Source organism: Anser cygnoides, chromosome 15 (genome assembly GCF_040182565.1).
Source record: "Anser cygnoides isolate HZ-2024a breed goose chromosome 15, Taihu_goose_T2T_genome, whole genome shotgun sequence".
NCBI lineage: Eukaryota > Metazoa > Chordata > Aves > Anseriformes > Anatidae > Anser > Anser cygnoides.
Genome location: NC_089887.1, coordinates 7,824,401 through 7,843,852, shown reverse-complemented (window position 1 = coordinate 7,843,852; position 19,452 = coordinate 7,824,401). Strand labels below are relative to the sequence as shown.

The following is a 19,452-nucleotide window of genomic DNA, read 5'->3' as shown; positions in this document are numbered from 1 at the left end:
ATTTTCTGCAGCTGGTTCGGAGCAGGGCTCGCGCGGGGTGGCCACGTAGAGCGCGTCTGCAAATTCGCTCGCTGTCTGCTGCCTCTCAGGGTGCAGGAGCGGCTGAGCAGCAACTGTGGGAATTCATGTTGGTGTCTCCCCTAGCCAGTTACCAGTTCTCTCAAGGCTTGTAATATCCACCCTTCAGTCAAATTACATTGAAATTGAGTGGTACGCAAGACGTCGTTTGGCAGAAGGAGTAGATGGGGAGGAAAAGGAATGTATCCCGTCTCTCTCCTGTTCTCACACACATGCAAACACAAAAAAAAGGCTGAAAAAATTGGCATGTGCAAGCAGGGGAAACTGCCTCTTGCTGCTTTCTGTGAAAGGCACAGTGAGATGTAATCATTTAGTGAGTCACCTCTCCGTTTTTATACAAGTGCCTCATTAATAGGCAGTGTAACTTCCAGCATGGAGATGTGTGTTCGTACTGTCTGATTCGGAGTGCTAAATACCATTCAGGTTGTTTTCCTGCTCGATTCCCAAGTTTTCAGAAGTCTTTATTTGCTGTTACATTTTTGCTTTCATATATTGTAAATATCGTGTCCCTTAATAAGATCTTTGTTTAGCTCATAAGCAACGTTGTCTGGAGGGTCAACTTCTGACCCGAACGGGTCCTGTTGCCTCATGAGGCATGCACAAGAGAGGGGAATAGGCAAAAGGGGCATTTGTAGCCGCATATTACAAAATAAGGGATTATTGTCGTGTAAAGTAGCATTTCTTATATTCAGTAGTCAGATTTTGAGTACTTTTTTTCTTTTATTCTCGCTCATGTAAGCATGGACTAATGAACTTCCTGCCTCGTCATTCAAATCGACTGAAGAGGAATTTTCCCACCAGGCTGTGTACTCTCCCCGAGTACAACTTTGACCACTTGCAAATGCCATTTTTGAATTTGTGAAACTGCTGCATGTTTTTGTGGCTGTATCTCACAACTGGGGGCTGTGGGGGAAGGCTTTCCCAAGAAGTGGAGGTTAAACCAAGTGGCTTCAAGAAGCGCTGGTGGCTCTGGTACGGAGCAACTCCCTTCCTTGGGAGGAACCTTGCAAGTTAAATGCATTTTCTGACCATGAAAATCCTCCCAACTTCAGGCTAGGGGCTTGGTCCTATGTAGGGCAGCCTTGAGCCCTTCTTGAGAAGCCCCCAGGGACCTGCCCCCTTTCTTGTGCTTGTACGTGTTCAGCTCCTCAGGGTAGCCTACAGAGGAGCTCCCGTGTACAGGCCGTGCTGGCTGGTGATCCCTCGCAGATCTATGGACTTGATTGCTTGGGGTAGGTAAACGTGTGTCTGTGCATCTTTTTGGGGGTTCTCCCTGTTTTGTTTTTCTACATTTTTGGTTCTCTTTCTTTCCTTTCTGTGTGGTTTTCCCTTTGACTGAAAGGATCCTGCCTGGGCCATGCCCAAACCAAGCACTCGGTGTTTGGGGAGCGTGCCGTCAGGAGCCTCGCTCAGCCTGGAGGAAACCGTGGCGTAACCCTGGTGCATGCTAACTGGGGAGGACTCATTCTGGATGTGGTATCCGTCACGTAACGCATTCATGGGCACGTCATGTTATGGAAGTGTATGTTTATAGTCTCAAAAGTAAATTTTTGTTTTAACCTGCTCTTCTGCAAGTCAGTTCTGACCTATTGTACCGCCCTTCTAGTTACTCAGATTATTACTTTCTGTACCTGCAACACTTCTAAAGGAGAATCCAGCATTCCTCTGGGGACAAGGAGAATATCTGTGCATTTTTTTCCTTGTGCTGCTACTCCTGAATTGCAGTTTGTATGGAAACTGTTTCTGAAGTGGAATTTGAAACTGGAAGCCAAGGTTAGTCGGATGCAAAGTTAGAGAAATGACTGTTGTGTCTATGAGAATGATTCCAGCCACAGAAGGGAGAGATTAAAGGCTTTCAGGTACATGACTGGTTTGCTGTTTCTTAGCGTAGCTGATGCTGGTGAATTTTGCGGGCTGGGAATCTCAGCCTGGTTCTCAAGTCCAACTCCTGTGTGTGACGTGAGGTCAGCCTTTTTGGGAAGCCTGTGACACTGCAGTTTGCTGGAGGTGGTGTGCTCAGGACAGATAAATGGAGCATATGGTGTTGATTTTTATTTTTTTTTTTGGCTATAGGAAGTGCATTTTTGTGCATTAAATATAGTAACTTTCTTTTTTTAAATATCTGAGAGGAAACTTCCCCCCCAGCGTTTTTGAAATCAAAATACATCTTTCTTCACCCTCGTTTTCTGCACTGTAGTTGGAAGGATTGCAGTGTTTAGTCTTGGTTTTGTACCAATAAATGACATAGTCTCACATGAATGTTTTAAAAGATTAGGTGATATTTTATAAGTGCAAACATAAAAAGAAGGCTAGCTTAAGTCCTTCCACTATGAATTCAGTGATAAGTGTAGAGAGTACACGTTACGTCATTGTTCTTGATTGCTGAAAACTCATTTTCCTTTTGTATTTTCTACCTGTGTTGCAAGCATGAAAAAGAAACATATTATGAAGGGGAAAGGTTGGGTGAAATTGGTAATCCAAATTAAATACAAATAATACTCTAAAGTTTATGGAGCCTGTGGGTGGGTGGACTTGGCAGATACATCCATTGTGGTATGTTAGACTTGAAAGACCATATGGAGATGATTATTTTCTGGCATTTTGTAGTAAAGGTTTTTGTAGTAGGATTTTTTTTTTTTTTTTTTAGAAAAGGGGATGAAAAATAGGAAGAATAATTCCAGTTTGCATCGAGTAGTAAAATAGTTTGTTGTAGTAGCATATGGAAAAGCAATTTATTCAAAGTTAAGCTGCTAAAAGAAATTCTCCTACTGTTTTCCTATTGGCTTTCTTGTTTTGTGAACGCAGCCAGAGATCCTATGCAGCTGGGACTAATACAGGATCCAGCTGTAACTTTTTTTATTGTTGTTCAGATGTCCGGTGATGGTCAAATCTAAGTTATTGTGTAGAAATTCAGTAAAGGAAAAGGGCAGGGTGGGAAAAAAGTGACTCTCTATAAAAATATTCCAGTAAAAGCAACAGGAACTAGGAGTATCCATTTCAGAACTCTGCCATAAATCCCATCCTGAAATACTTAAACGCCTTCAGATTTTGCTGTAGACCTTAAGTCATCTAGGATTTTTTTTTTTTTTAAAGAAGTGAAGTTGCCTGAATGGAATGGGAAGGTAGCCATACTTTTAGATTACTTTCGGAAGAAGGTATCAATTTATCACTCCTAGTACAAGATTTAATTGAAACAAAATCCTTTACTGTCTTTAAAGTATTGGTACAATATGTAATGAGTTCTACAATGTTCATTGAACAGTTTTGATTTTGCTAACTTCATTTATGCTGTGTTTCACTAGTCTTTGTTTTACAGAGCCCAAGTATTTAAGGAAGCGAGAAGCCTAATATTTTTCTTCAGAGTTCAGCTTCCCTTTGGTATATTTTGTGCTTCCAACTATGTAGATGATGGTTTGGATCCAGATTAAACAAAATGAGTGAGAAATACAGTAGGTACACGGAATGTGAGAATACTTAAGGATGACCAAAATAATGCATCCTTTATTCTTTCAAAACAATTTCTGTTTCTTTTTTTCTTTGTTAAAAAGATCAAATTTCTTGAGTTTCTTTATAATTGAGCCAGCCATCCTGTATGTGAGTTACGTGGGACCAGTGATGCAAGGTAGAACTGCCGTGGCTGTTGGGTTTCTGCCTGCTTTTCAGATCTTCCTTCCACACTAAATTTGCAAGTGGAGTCCATCAAATGGCTACTAAACTTAAGAATTCTGTTACTGCCACCGAGTCTTTAATTTTGAATGTAGTTACTCAATCACTTTGTAATTATGCTAGTCAAAGTAATAAGTTTAATAACAATAGTATACAAATAAGTCCTAATTGACTGGAAGAACTAGCTTGAAATATTATATTATTAGCGATAGAGGAATTTTAAAACATAACCACAGTCTATATCATAATTTTGGAAAATATTAGTGTATACACCTTACTAATTCTTTTATTTAAAAAAAAAAAAGGAGGAAAAAAAAAGAAAAAAGAAGATTTGTGGTGAGCCTGCTGGCTTGCTGGACAACCTGGCATTTCACCCCACCGTGCTAGAACATAACAATTTATTTTCCTTCCTGAACTAGTAGGAGCTGATCTGTGACTTCAAAGTGGAAGTGAAATGTGGACAAAATGTTATGCTTTGAAGGCACAATACTTCTGAAGCAAATCAATTGCAATGTAGAAATCCCTACGCTGTCCATGCAGCTATGTAAGATGTAACAATCTTTGGAGTTCTTGTACTTGCTCACCAGTGTCAATGTTAAGAATGAGGAAGTTTTGTTCCTGTGGTAGGATTGCTGCACTCCATGGGTAAATGGCAGTAACAGTTGGTTTTGTTTGTATGGTCACCGAATTTACATGGTTGACTGGTGACTGTCAACGTGGTGATTATCAACATGGTGACTAACAGCACGTTTTGTAAACCTGCAACCAAATTTCTTTTTCTATATGGCATTTATTTCTTCTTTTTAATTAAGCAAATTACGACATTCATTTTGCTGTGTTACTGCACTGGGTGTCATATATTGCATAGCTATGTTTGGGCTTTGTTGAGATTGATTCCTGTCCTGAGCACCCCTGTGTTTTATCTTATTTTTAAATACAATATTATACATGAAATTAATACATGTAAATAATTTTTTTTCCCAACATTGTAGTGATTAAATTATCAGTATTGCTTCATTTTGTTTTGCAAGAATGGTATTCAAAGTTCTTCTGAACAATAGGTGTTGCGATCTTAAATTGTAGAATGCCTAATGCCAGTTGTCTTTTGCAGAATTGGTTGTATGTAGACTCTGCCTGTGTCAAAGGCCACTAAAATACAGCAACTAGAATAAGGAACTATGCTTCAGGATGCTTTGGCTGCATTTGTGGTGTATTTGAGAGGAAATTCAGGAAGTATTGTTGCCTAGAGAATGAAATATGCCAGCTAAATTGAAGAAAGCAGTATAATAATGTCTTGAAAGAGGGAGAGAATGCTGCCTTTTTTTTTTTTAATTGTTAAACTTTTTGTTTTTCTCTGGTGCTCATATGGACTTAGAAGTTATCCTGTCACATTCGAAAATCATCAGGAGGTCCTTCTCACTTTATTGAAATAATTGTATGATAATTCTGTGAAAGTCTTGGCTTTTCACAACCTCATTTTATGCTTTAAAGAAAGGGTTTCGTGCTGAACAAACACACGTTAGCCCGATAGCATTTTCCTGTATTTGAATTGAGAACAGTTAAATGACTCCAAAAAATTTGTTGTTGTAGATAATGAATTTTAACATAGAATATGTGCATACAATAAATCTCTTCAACTAATCAGTCTGCTTCCTTTCCCTCCCACCCCCTTGCAGCTGGACGTTCCTCAGCCTTTGCTGCTGTATCTTGCTTCCTCTTGAGACTTTCTGGAATAGAGTTAACAGTGGTGGCAGGGATTAACGAACAATGTAGTGATTATATTCTGTGGGTCTGTATAAGTTGTCTTTTTCCATTGCTATTAATTCTTATGGAAGCTATGTCATCTATTCAGTATGAACACATTATGTGTGCCATGCAAAGTTGCATGTCGCGGTATTTAGTGAAAACGTGTGTATCGCCATTCAATCAGGAGTATTTTTAGATTTCATTAGTGAGCTCATAAGTTCTTAGCTGGAACAATGCAGGATGGCTAGACTTCCATTGATAGTTTGCAATTAATTAGGCTTTGTGTTTCTTTGGCATATGGGAAGACATTTTTTAAACTACAACTGCAGGAAAATTCAGGAAAAAGTTTCCGTTAGAGCGGAGTTCATCACGAAGGTTTACAACTATGGAGACAAGTGGAAGCATTTCATGTTTTCTAACAGCCTGATTCAAAATTTATATGAGCAATTTTTGTTGACTCCTTTTCTTTAAGGATCCAAATGTAATCTTTCAGAATTAGTTTCTGAATGTTTAGAGATATTGGCTGGACGTCTGTGGATGCGGCGCTTGGGTTTTCTGGTTGTGCTTCAAATGCTTTAGCAAAGGTTAAGGTCCAAATCAGTTCAAACATTGAGGAGATGGTAGGGCAGATGCTGTAATTGAAAAATCTTTTTGAACTAGCTTTTGGATAATTTTGATGTGGTATGTCGACTGCTCTCTACGTGGTTCTGTGCTGTTGGGATTAGGTGACTCGGTAGCAAAAACCTATGCTTAATAATGCCACCATTGTTATTAGCAACTGCCTTTCTCAGTGGGCAAAAAATACTTAAAACAATGAAGAAAGTGTCAGCAGATGGCATTCACCGGGTGTTTTGTACCCAGTGCCATATTGCCCGTTTGCGGAAGACAGAAGGATCTCTGCCCGGGGTGAACAAGTCTTCTCCCTACGCCCCTCGCTAGCAGTGCCCACAGAGGTGCAGACAAACACCCTGTTGGTGCGGAGTGCTCAGCAGAATTTCCAACTTGGTATTTCTGGTTGCCCTTAGGCAAAATTAGGATGATTGCGACTGTTAATATGAGTCAGATTTTTTACAGCCTTACACAAAGTTTGTCTTTGTGTACTGAAAGCTCATGCCAGGTAGAGCACTGCTCTGAAGAGAGAGAGGAGCTCTTTGGAAATTTGCTTCTCAGAAGCTATATATAACCGCATTGTCTTATGAAGCTGGTATCTGCAGTTAAAGACGACATAATTTGCTGTACATATTACAAGTTTAGCAGAAAGTGCTATCTTTTATTGGTACCTTTTGCACTGTGGTGAGGGGTAACACAACTAAAGCATTTGGTCCCATTCAGTTGTTTCCTAATCGACAAAAATGTTTGCTATTTGAGCATGGCAGGATGAAGTGGAAATCTGAGTAAGAATGTTTATAAATAGGAGCAGCAGGAGTCGATGGATTTGGAAAGAGGTTGGGGTTGAATGCCAGTTAGTTACTTAAAGCTTTGTAAACCTTTCTCTCTTCAGTTTCAGGGAAAATGCTGAATTTAACATGCTATAAGTCTGAGACAGAGAGAGTAATAGAAGTTAATTGCTTAGATCTTTGAAGTTGTTGTAGGGATACAGATTGTTTCTTATTAAGCACTTAGCTGAGGAAAAATGATTAACTTAATATAAGTAGAAAAATACACGTTCAGATTATTTTTCATTGATCTCTGGAAGGAATGCAGTGACTTTTTTGTCAATACTAGGCAGGAAAAACAGCCTGAAAGTGCAATGTACTATTTTGGCAGATCTGACTGAAACTGTTTGAAAAAGTTTAAATACAAGAATGTATTTATTCAATGGAGTTTTTGCTTGGAGTGCCAGAGGGTCTGCTTGGAGTACGAAAAAAAAATATATTTTTTTCAACATAGAACTTGTCTACACTAAAAAATAAATAAAAAGTATTCAAACTTTTTTAAAGCATGTTCAAAGTGAATGTGCTTTATTTTGGAAGTATGATGAGCCAGATTTGGTATAAACTACCAATGGTCTTTTGCCAAGCTAGGAATGGGAGAGCAGGGGTTTGACCTTACAGTAAGTGATCCATCCAGCAAACTTCTTATCAGTGAACCAGAGAAAAAGCTCTTTTATATCTGGATTAGTGACCTGTCAAGCTAATTGTTGCATGGAGTGATGGCAACCAACAATTCACAAATGCTAAATATACTCTTGTGTGAGGAATTTGAAAATGCTTTACAGTCTTAAACTAAGCCTTACTATTCCTTCACTAAGAAACCTATGAATAAATTCCTGACCTCTTAAAGTGCCCTCTTGGGCTACAGAGCATGTGGCCAGTGGGCTTGTTGATGTCATAGCAAGATGCTGGAACACTTGGAGCTGAAGATGACCAAGAAGTAAAATATTGTATGACCTAAGGTGCATTTTCCTTCAGGTATTGCAGCTCAGCAGCTTCCGTAGCAGGTATGAGGGTTGCTTTTTTGGATGAGACCACAAGAACTTAGATGGTTTGCAGTGTCAGGTATTCCATCGTGCACCCTGGAGCTCATCTTCTTTTGGAGGAAAGTAAATGCTACTCGAGCAGTCATTTGATGCGTGAGTAGTCCTACCATGGCACTCTGGTTGCTGTCTGGAGACATTCTTTGGAGAACGAAGACTGCTTTCAAATCCAGCATTTGCTCCACTTCCTTTAGCCTGCAACTGATCTTGGAAAATGAATAAATAGAAAGCTTCTGCAATAAATATTGCTTCTGAAATCTAACTCCAGAGCTGTCTCAGGCAGGGGTGGGGGAAGGGGAAGGATGAATTTTCCCTTGCTTTTTCTGAAAATTGGATTTGTGTGCTTTAGAAAGAGCCAGCAATCATAAGTAACTGACTAATGCTCTCCACTAATGAGTGAAGTACAGAGAGCAGCTCTCTCGTTGCCAAGAGTAGATGTTACTGGAAAATTAAGGCAGCAAGATGGGTTGAGCCCCAGACATTGTGCTGGGAGCACGGTAGGTCTGGTGAACTGTGCCCGCATCTAAAGCAGGATTTGAGGGTACTGCTGGTGGGCGGCTGTGGGGTCTGGCCTCCGGGACCCCCCTGCAGCTGCTCAGCGACATTCCTGTCGATTTTCCATGCTGTGACTCAAAATGGATCTGACAGGAATGTCTGATACTGCTCTGGTCTGCTTGCTTTTTGAGCCTTTTTCCAGGTCTGTACTTGGAAATGTAGGTGCTAGCCAGCCAGTGCTTTCCTTGCCTCTAGCTGGGGGTGCTGTGGTAAGGGCAAAGCTGAAACACATTGCTGCAGATTTTGATTCTTCTCATAGTGTCCTTTCAGAAGTTGAAAGGATCAGTGTGTTCTTGTTTGCTTCTCCCACACCCAACAGATGATGGAATAATCTCTGCTACTCAGAAGGAATTATCCCGTCCTTGGTCCAGGATGCTTGGATGTTGGAGCTGGAAGCTGCCTAGGTTGGAAGCGAGACGTTTGTGGTTAGTCCAGTCATTCACAGCAGCTACTGGGAGGTGCGTGCCAGTGGGAGATGCTGAATTCCTGGGAATCATCCCGTATCCTCTGATGTGAACATGGAGCCAAACCCTGTTCAGTGGTAACAGTAGCTCAAGCAATCCAGCTTCCTGGCCTGCTCCGTATTCCGTGTGCTTGACCTGATTTCCATCAGTAGCTGGTGCTGAATGCTGCCTGTGGAGCATGTATGTACGTGACCACTCCTGTGCCCTGCGGGGAGAGCGGCTTTGGTCGTGGCTGATGACCTGGAGGTAGCCAAGTGCTAACCATTTCCCTTTTTGCATTAGAAGAGAATGCAGCATAACTCACAAAGGTGGATAATTGCTTATTTTCTGACCTGGATTTGAACTAGATGATGTCTTCGTGCTGTATAGTATAATGATATATAATATCAGTCTGCTGAAGACTTGATGGGAGTCTGTTAAACCTTGTTTATCTGAAGTTTTGTCATCTGGCAATTGTTTCAAGTTTTTTAAATTACTGTCAGCATTGCCTGTATGCTTGTCTCAATTAGAAGCAAATAGCTCTGTCACAGAAATTAGTCATGGGATCATCCAGTCCCTTTCCATCCCATTCTTCGTATTAGTCTTTATAGTAGTATGCTGTGTAATACAGTATGCTTTTACTAGGCAAGACCATAAATGCCCCAAGTTAAAAAGTACTAAAAGGTACATGCAGCTTAAAGGATCTTACTCTTGGAAAGCTATTCGATCTTAATTTTTGAATTTCAGAGTTTTCCTACTGTAGTCAAGCTAAATCCACTGATCTTCAGCTGCCCTTTCATCGCACTGTAATGAATGAAGGGTTTCAAATAAATATGCGATATCTTTCATGTGTCACTTAGCTGTGCATACTTGGCACGGTGGTCTGTTGCTTTCACCACCTAGATAACGCTGAGGAGGAACCCTGATTTGTTTCCCAAGACTCCCACTTAAAAAGTGGCTGTTGTGCGTTGCAGGCGGGTGCATAATTTGCTATCAGCTGTTACCATGGCCTCTCCTGGCATTGTTGCTGGATCAGTCTCTCGCTCTGGAGTGCTGAAACATGAGCCAAAATTACAGAATTGGTTGTGACCTGGATCTTTCTGTGAAAGTCAACAAGAGAAATATGTAATCTGCAGTTTTTACAAAGACTGTATTTTGTGTTAACACTTACAGTAACACTTACTGGGGGCTTTCAAATGCAAACATCAGAGGAAAGGAGTTCAGTTTCAGCTGTAGCACAAAGTAACCTATGTTTCCCTGGTTTTGCACATAACGATTGCTAAATAGGGAAGAAAAATACTATTGAGTTCTCCCAAAATTACATATTTGTGAGACTCTGCCTTGCAGGATACATATTGATGGGGAAGAAATCTTTCGATTCTGTTTGACAATGTTTTGTTGATCTGATGTAGCGTAAAGAAAAGGCTTGAGGCCTCTTAATTTTGGAGTCATAATACCATCTGCATTTTTCCTGGTGGTGTTGCTACACAGAGCCTTTCCCATTATTCACTGTGGGGAAAATCATATGTAATCATTTTGCTTAAAAGCTGAAATCTTAAGAAAGTTCTAAGGCAATATAAATTACACAGCAAGACAATACAAGAATGCATTTTTACTTTTAGTGCTTGGCACTGCAAAGGTATTACGTCTGTCCCTTATTATTCCAGTGTTGCTGTTTCCCCTTTTGAAAGAGGGCAGCGATGTGAAGGTGATGGTGTACTTATCAGTTCATAGGTGTAACTGTAATCAGAATGGCCATTCACCAGATTTCTTAAACAGTATTTGGCAATCGATACCAAGGAAGACGCGTGCTAACTTGGGTAGTGTTTCCACTATCTGTGCTAACCTGTCAATAACCCACCCCGAAAGACATACTGCTACGTTGTGACCAGCGTCTCCCATTACCATTTCCACGTTAGCATAAAATTTTGCTGCATTTCTTCAATATGCATGACCTTGTATATTTTAACACTGTGTTATTAATGCCAGTATTAATTTATTTGGGTAAGAGACTTAGAATGTGAAGTTAAACTCAGCTTTCTTTCCATATTCAGTGATTTGTATTTACATACTTTTAAAAAGAAAAGTTGGCCTAGAAGCATCTTCTGATCTTGAAGCAGGAGCAGAGTGACTTCAAAAGAAAAATGCGCCTAAAAGGAAATCCACACTTATCTATTTTTAATATCAGGTTGAACTACTTTCAGGATTTAGAGGATACAGGCTGCGAGGGTGGGGTTTTGGGGGCTGGGCTGAGCTGGTTTTAGGGCTGGCTGATGTTTCAAGGGTTGCTGCCCCCTGTGCCTCCCTCTGCGAGGGCTTTCTGCCATGCCAGTTGCTTTGGCTTGGGCAGCTCTGTGATACTTCTGTGAAAGAGTTTGGCTTGCTACACTGGCAGAAAACAAACCCAGAACAAGAAGAGATCCAGGCAGGGCTGTATATCCAGCAGCAAGTGGCAAAACAACTCGTGCAGAGCTGCTCGTTGTGTGGTTTTTCTTTCCTCCACACATGACACCCCTTCATTTGCTTGAAGGTGGTTCTTGTGTTTGCAAAACACTTGGTTTCCTAATGGAAATGCATCAGAATGATGAGACAAGGTACATTAGTGAATATAAGACGTAGAGGAGGTAAGTGTAGTGTAATCATGGTCTTCAGTACTGCCTGTTCATAAAAATAACAGGGATGGTAAAAGAGAAGTGTTCATTAACTTAAACAAACACTGCTTTCAGATGGCAGATATGTGTGTCAGTGCCATAATTAGGAAATAAAAAGCAAGGCGGTTGGCTCTTCGGTTGTTTCTATCGGTGTATCTATCTAGCAGGGTGAAGATTTGAAGGCTGTTGTAAAGCTGTACCTATTTGTGCTTCAGTGCTGTTGGGAAAGGCAAGTAGGAGCAGAGAGGGTTAGCTGCTCATGCGAGCTGTAAAAAGCCTTTGTACACTCGTCTGTTTCTTTACAGCTGTTGTTGCTCTTGTTATCAGCATGGGCAGATTGTAAAGATACATATGCTGCAGTCGGTTGCTGCAAACTCCTGCTCCGTCGAGTTCAAGAAACACATTTACTGTGGTTTGTACCTTTATAGACATAAGCATATGTGCATCTGTCTCCTGTGTGTGATAGGTGAAATCCTAATGCTGGCTTTGGGAAGGCAGGTAAATGGCACGGACTGGATTTTTATATATATTCTATATATATATTTTTTTTCTTTCCCAGATTGGTGTTTTTTAGACCCTGCTTTTGCACAACTTCAGAATTGCCTACTTTCTGCTTGACTAGGCATGTTAACACCAACTAAATTATATGTGGGTATTTCTGACCAGGACAAAAACATATTTTTGTGTTATTTGAAGTCATTCTTACACATTATAACAAATAATGTGTGATTTTTTCCAAGAAGTGATTATATAGCTGGCAGCAGTTAGCCTGCTGTCTCTATTCTGTGTAGAATAAAAATGTATTTTGTATTTACAGTTTTGTATGCTTTTGTTTGTTCTTTCAGTAAAAACATGTTGAACATCAATCACTGGTGTAACTAAACTTACCCTGCAGAGGAAATAAACCAATTCCTAAATGTAAGAGGTCTAGTGGGTCATGTCAGAGGGAAACTGTTTCCTCTAAATGTCTGAAAATATGTTTTCATGTGATAATAGGTTTAATATTAAGTTGGGCTTTTTCATATATTATTAGAAGCCTCAAAGGACAGGTATCTTAGCTATGACTTGCTTGTAAAGTATCTCCTTGTCCTAGAGGGAAAGATGTTTTCAGCAACATCTTGTAATGGTGTGCTTTCCGGTAGTTAAACAATTACAATGATGGATGCGTGTTTGAGGCTCTCTTCTGGGTTTTGCTGCTAATGTGCTTTCTGGTCACAGCATCCCTCGTGACTGAGAACTCTCAAAATAACTCTGCAAGCCATGGACTCGGTCCTAAATTCCTCATACCGCTAACTGGTAATTTTGTGTGCGAAAGGATATTGTGTAAAGGTTTATTTTCCCTGTTAATGGATGTGTGAGCACTACTGTGCTAGAACATGGTCAGCAGTGACTAAATAGCAAAGATTCATGCATTAGGATAGTTTTATTTTATTTATTTATTTTTTAAAGGCAACCAAATCCAACTAGTTTTACTGATTGAATTTAATGCAGATATATTTTGTTTTCACACTGAAATAAATCCGTGCAGGAGGATGTCCTCCTACAAAACCGTCCATGGAATTTTTAATAGCCACAAGTGGTCACAGCTTTGTTTATACGTCTTGTCTGAAAGCTGGAAAATGTTCCTATAATTAAGTTTAAAAAAGGGAGCGTGTAGGGGGAAAGGAAGAGGGTAGCCTGAGAATATCCGTTGAGACAAATGTCCTGAGACGATCAGATTTGTTCTCAGGATGGATGTGTATTATTTTTAAAGGCCAGAAGAAACAGTTGTGCAGATTCTGTGGATGGGCAAGGATAGGTTTGTTTAGTTTTAAGCCTCGTGTTGTGTAACTATCTTTGCACTCGTGAGATACTTCAGTAGCAGCAAAATGAAATCTATCTGTTCTATCTATCTAAATGAAGTTCTTTGCTTGGAATGGGAGTGCTTAATATCACCCATTTGGGGCTGACATGGGAGGAGGAGAGTATTTACGAAACCAAAATTTCGTTGCATCAAGTAGTCAGGTTTCTTCATAAGTGAGCTAGAGAATCAGTGTTTTATCTATTGATAGATGTTGTAGGAGCTTTTTTGTTTACTGGCTAGGGATTATTTTGGTGTTCTCTTGAGAATCTGAACTCTGAAATCAGGTGAAGTGGTGGAGCAAGATTGCGTTACATCTTGGCCAGTGAATGCCAGGGGAAAGGCTAGTAAGTGAAATGCAGGAATTCTGTTGGTTCATATAACACCACTGGAGAGGATTTAATTTTTGCTACTGGAAAAGATGAGGGATGTGGATTTGGGAAGTACTGGATTTTTCTCCTTATTTTGGGATTCACTCCTAATTTGCACTGACCTGTGGGATGCTCTTTGCGTGTTGATCTGTTGCAGTTCTTTCTCAGTGTGCAAAAAACTTGCTCATTCTTAATTTTTGGTGCCTGCTTGCTCAAAAATGCAGCATTTAGATTGATGGCATTTTAGTCATGCTATTAAGTTTGCTTCATGCTTAACAAATGAAGGACAAAAGCGTAAAACAAAAATAAAACAATTGGTGATGTAAAGAAATTACTGGGAAACAGGAATGTAAAGAATTGCATTTGACAGTTGGATTTTTTTTTTTTAATGATGCTGTACCTTCAGTGTCAGCATCTGAGAAGTGAATTGATTCCCATGCTTTTTCGTAGGACTTGTCGAGAGAAATGAATACTGAAGGTGCCTTTGTAAGCTGCAGAGTTCTGGGTTAATGCCCGTGTTTGGATGCTGTGCTTGTATTGCTGATAGTGGAAAATGATTGAAGTGGCATCATCACAGATGCAGGACAAAATACTGATTACTATGGCAAGCTACAGTTTGTTTTTTGGTTTTGGGATGTGTTTTTTTGGGTAACACCTTTAGTGTAAACAAACCTGCATTAAAAGTGCATATTCTGATAAGTATTTGTTTACAGGAAATTCATCTAAATGTATTTAGTTCAGTCACAGTAATTGAACAGAAATGGACTAAGTTGGAATATCTATTTAGTCTTTTTTTAATGATTTTTAAATATTTTTAGTACTAGCAAGATTTATACTGTTGTCTTTCCTTCTGTTTTGCTACTTGGCCAGGAATATAATTTGGACTTACAACAATGCTGTGCCTATCTAGTAAAATCATCACTAGGCAAATTGTCTTTCTGTTTTAGTAATAGCTGAAACTCTGAAGTTTTAGAAAAAGGAAGGGCTCTCCCTGCGAGCTGAAGGGTTTTCTCATGAATGACTCACGTTAGAAATAGAACATTGTCTTTATTTAAAGATTAGAAGATAGCATAAAAGCATGATGCAACTCCAGTTTGTTCACTATACCGAAGTGCTTTTCCATCCAGCTCTTTGTTCTTTTTCAGTATTTAAATGTTCATGCTAACTCCTCCCATCCTGTCTACTTTGTGTTTAGAATTGGTGAAAGCCAAAAAAAAGAAAAAAAGAGGCTTGGAAATGACTCAGAGAAGAGAGCTAGGAAATTTGTCTTAGAGAACAAATAGGTAATATGCACTCAAGGAGCACTTGTGTATGGAGGGTTATATGGGCACAAGCTTAAAAAAAAAAATAATCTCAAGTGTTCTAGCTACAGAGCACTTGCCTGCACATTCAGCACAACTGAATGGAAGCGGTGTGGTCAGAGCACACATCCCTTCTGGCGTGGACCTGGAGTACCTGCTGAGGTCTGTGGAGGTGCTTCAAGGCACTGTGGTTACTCTTCAGGCATCTTTGGTCTCAGGTTTGCTTGCCGTGAGCCTTGATGTCACACTTTTCAGCTGTGGTTTTTGAATTTTTTGAATAAATGAATATTTTTCTTTTCAGGTTGGAAGCATGGCAAGCACTAGCTCTGTCTAAGAATACCTGGGCACCACAGCTCCGCAGGTTTCTTTTCCAAAGAAAATTCTTTTCAGGCTCTCGCTGTGGTGTCTGCTCTGCAGGTTGTGGAAGGCACCTCACACACAGTGAGACAGACTGATTGCCATTCAGCTCTACTGCTGGGGAAACGTTTTATCCATTTAGAAGTAGAATGCTGAGTTTTTCTTGTATTTTCTAGGTGTTTTTGAATCACTGGAGATCAATGAAAGGGAAAGAATATTTGAAGTGAAAAACAGAATAGATCCTTACTTGTAAGGAGAAGGTTTAAGTAATGGTGTGTGTCCTTTTGCATTAGTGATTTTTCTTTTTATTTTTTTTAGCAGCAGTTGAATATTTTCTACTGTTTTTTTTCCTTTCAGATCAGGTAGGAACGTCCTGCAGAGTTAGTGTATCAAAAACCTTCATTGAAATACAGAAACACTGTTGTAAAATTTTGTTTTAAGAAGGGGAATTGAAACACCAGGGACACCAACCATGGCTGAGGTCACGCACCCTCCTGGAGCAGACACCTGTAGCCTCTGAAATTGCAGGCTCTAACACCCCGCGGGCAGTTCCAAAACGGTTTTGGTGAGTTTGTGTGCCCATTGGTATGCTTCCTTATCAGCATGAACAGAAGTGCTGGAGAAGGGCGGTAGTGATGATACACAACCAAAAGAAGGCTGAGAATAAGGCAGACGCTTTCAGTATCATCTTCCCCATCTGCCAGTTTCTGGTGGTGATAGGACTGTACACTTCCTACAATTAAAGCATCCCTCCTCTGTTGCGAGTGGATATAAAATACCGACTGCACCAGTAGTGGCTGGAGCCTGAGCAGTACTGTGACCCTTGCTCAGCTCTAGCCTGGTTTTTTATCCTTATCAAAGGGTATTGGAGTCCTTTGGCTCTGATACTAATGCCATTACTTAAAGTTGTTGCAGTAATGTGGAGTTCCCTCTAAGTACTCTCTTCTAAGTGCTCTGTAAGAGCACTTAGAGTCTTATTTTCTAGCAGATTTTTCTTGTCTTTCATCTGGCAGATAGATACTTGATGTTATTTCCTAATGCAAAAGACAGTCTGACTCCATTTAGTTTATTTCCTTTTTGTCTAACAGTATCATTAATTGTGTTGTGAGGGCTGTCTCGCTGCTGCTGCTGTGATCAGAGGGAATGAAAAAAACCAGAAGACAGTCTCTGAGTGCTGTAGGACTTTGGTGTTTTCTTTTCCTTCAGTGGGTAGCCTGAGCACGGAAAACTGTCACAAGTCATGTTGATTTCAAATAGAAATTTCACTCGTCCCAGATATTCCACACCTACAAGCTTTCACTGTGTAGTAACTTAAAGGAAGAGGAACTGCAGCAGCACTCACTGCCGTTAGGCTTCAGGAGGAGTTAGTGATAGCAGCTAATACACCGATTTTGTAACTCGTCTTGAAGGCAAACCAGTATCTGGTGATACCAGATATACTACCAGTAATATTTAGTATCTGTGGATACTAAATATTGAATGCTTTAAGATTATTTTCTATTTGCATTCTGTTTAGTATTGCTAGTTACCGGTGAAGGTGAGATCAGCCAAAGTCTCTGCTATGGGAGGAAGTGTGTAAGTGAAGGACTTACTGATACTGCAAAATCTAATCTAATTTCATCTACTAATCTAACACTGCAAAAATGCTTTAATGATACTTGAGTGTACTTCCCAGCTAGGAGAGTGATAATGTCTGTTTTGCCTTTCAGACAATCAACATTGGGTAACAGACTTGAGTTTTGTTGTTTTCAGTCCTCAGTTAACAAAGTGGAATAACTCTGGTATGTGTAGGTACAGAGTGTGCGCATAGGCACAGAATCTCTTGAGTTTGGATGGTTAAAATCTTCAAGTACACGTGAGACAAAGGTGTGATTCCTTGTCTAGGCATCACATGTGTTTCTGAGGTTTGATGTGAAAAGAATCAACCAGTATTTGCATAAAAAGAGTGTTTAGAAATGGGTGGGTTTCTGATCTGACGAGGGGAAAAAGCAGGTAAACATCGAAGTCTAGTATTCTTTCAACAGAAGCCTGTAATTTCCTAAACTGGAAGTAATTCAATCATGTCTGTATCTGGAATGGCTAAATGAGATCATTTGCCATAATTACTTCATGTCTAACAAGCTCTGTTGCCATTTGGATTTTATATTATGATTTGAATCCTAAAAGGAAAGGAGCTTAACCACTGGATGTCAAAAATAATCAATATATTTCATTATTAAGATTTGAACAGAGGCTATGGTGCGAGTGTCCAAGTGAAAAAACTCTTGTCAAGCTGAATCTTTGCTTGTGGTCCTGTTGTGTCCATTAAATGTATATATGACATAAAGAAACACCCTTGGCCTTCTGAAGTGACTGCACTTTGGTTGTTACTGTTGGTACAGAACCATGTAAACATCTTAATTATTTTTGTTATTCCATTGGAGCTGGAAGGAAAAGCTGTTCTATAAATAAGGAGCTATTTCCAAGAAAGTGGGTAGCGTTAAAACTGTTATTACAGGATCGTTGCAAAGGAGGTGAATATTTGTGGTTGATGTGCTACTGCTGTACAAATAAGCGAGCTGAATTCATGTCCAAAGTAGTTTCTTGCTGGTGAAGATCTGATTGCTCGAGAAAAGCAGAGGTTTTGTGCAAGTAACTTTTTATTTGTTAGTTGTTAGAGACTGCAGGGTAAGGGGCTGTTGGTAGAGTAAGTGACAACCACGCGGGAAAACTTGCATCTTCAGAGACAAGTACTTCTTATAACATATTTGTTTTAGCGTGGCCAAGGAGATACTTCAAGTTGACTTAAATGCTTCAGACTCACTTAAGTGGTGGTACACAAAAGCAGAACTTTGTGATAGGCTGCGTTCAACAACTGATTGTAACTGCGTATTTATTCGTGAAAAACGAAAGCGTTTATCTAGCTGATGGAAAGTAATTGCTGTTAGGGCTGTCTGTATTACTCTATTTACCTGAGTCTGATACGTACGGGTAAAAAGCCGCCAAGTGGAAGGTTACTCTTGCAGTTATGATGTGTGAAATCAGTATCAGGATACACATTTTGGTAATGAGTTTTGTATAGTCTTGGCTTTTCTTTGGCTTTCCCCACCTGAGAAATGTTAGATGAATGTATTTTGAACCATAATTTACTTACATGAAAAATTTTGGTCCATTACTAAAATAACTGGAATGACTTCGGCAATTAAACTGTAGAGCCAAATCTTACCACATGTCTTATGATAACAAGTTCCCTTAAATTGTCTAGATTTCTTTTGAAGGACTGATTCAGTCCCTAGTCTATTACATTATTTATGATTTTACAAAATAGAATTTCAGTATTTTTTTCCCCCTGAAAATATTTTTCCTGAAAATAATTCCAACCAAAAAAACTTCCATGTAAACTTGTTTTTCTTAATCAAGTTTATGCAGTTTTCTGCTGAGTTACATTTGCAAATGCTTGAAAGGCTGCATTTTGCTCTATTTCAGTGCCTGATGACCTCTCCATAGAAGAAAGAGAAGAACTTTTAAATATTCGTCGCAGGAAAAAAGAACTGATTGATGATATTGAGGTAATTTATCTATCTGTAAAATTCCTTAGGAGACTACTTCAGTAGATGAAATTTACAACAGACTGCAACATTTCACTGTACGTATAAATCGCTGTACATAATGGTTTTAAAAGCATGTAAATGGCCTAAGCTAAAACTTACTAATTATCAATAGGATTTACAATTCATTTACGTGCTTTTAAAAACGTTAACTTCTGTATTTATGTAATGCATTATGTGTATATGTACACATTTGATTTATGTAATCAAGAACTTGAGAAGTGGTAGATTTGTATATAACATAGGAGTGAGAAAGAAGTTTGGGTAAATAAATCTTGTATTGAGGTTGGTAATGACAGTTTGGTCTTGATATTCTGACAAGCATATACTTGGATGCTATACTTCAGATCAGTGATTCAGTTGTGGTAAAATCTTTAACCA

The 19,452-nt window shown here is 39.4% G+C and overlaps 1 protein-coding gene across 2 annotated transcripts in view; it reads left to right on the top strand.

The window, feature by feature from the left end:
* The window catches only part of CYTH3 (cytohesin 3), a 52,057-nt gene that overhangs the window by 7,432 nt on the left and 25,173 nt on the right, over positions 1 to 19,452 (top strand). Inside the window, exons 1-2 of one of the 2 annotated variants that reach the window (XM_048064707.2) lie at positions 286 to 1,310; positions 18,950 to 19,032. In XM_048064707.2, the coding sequence (XP_047920664.1) occupies positions 1,292 to 1,310; positions 18,950 to 19,032 (102 nt within the window). In that variant the 5' untranslated portion in view covers positions 286 to 1,291. Of the gene's footprint in view, positions 1 to 285; positions 1,311 to 18,949; positions 19,033 to 19,452 lie in introns of those variants that run through there. The other variant, XM_048064703.2, reaches the window with a different exon arrangement.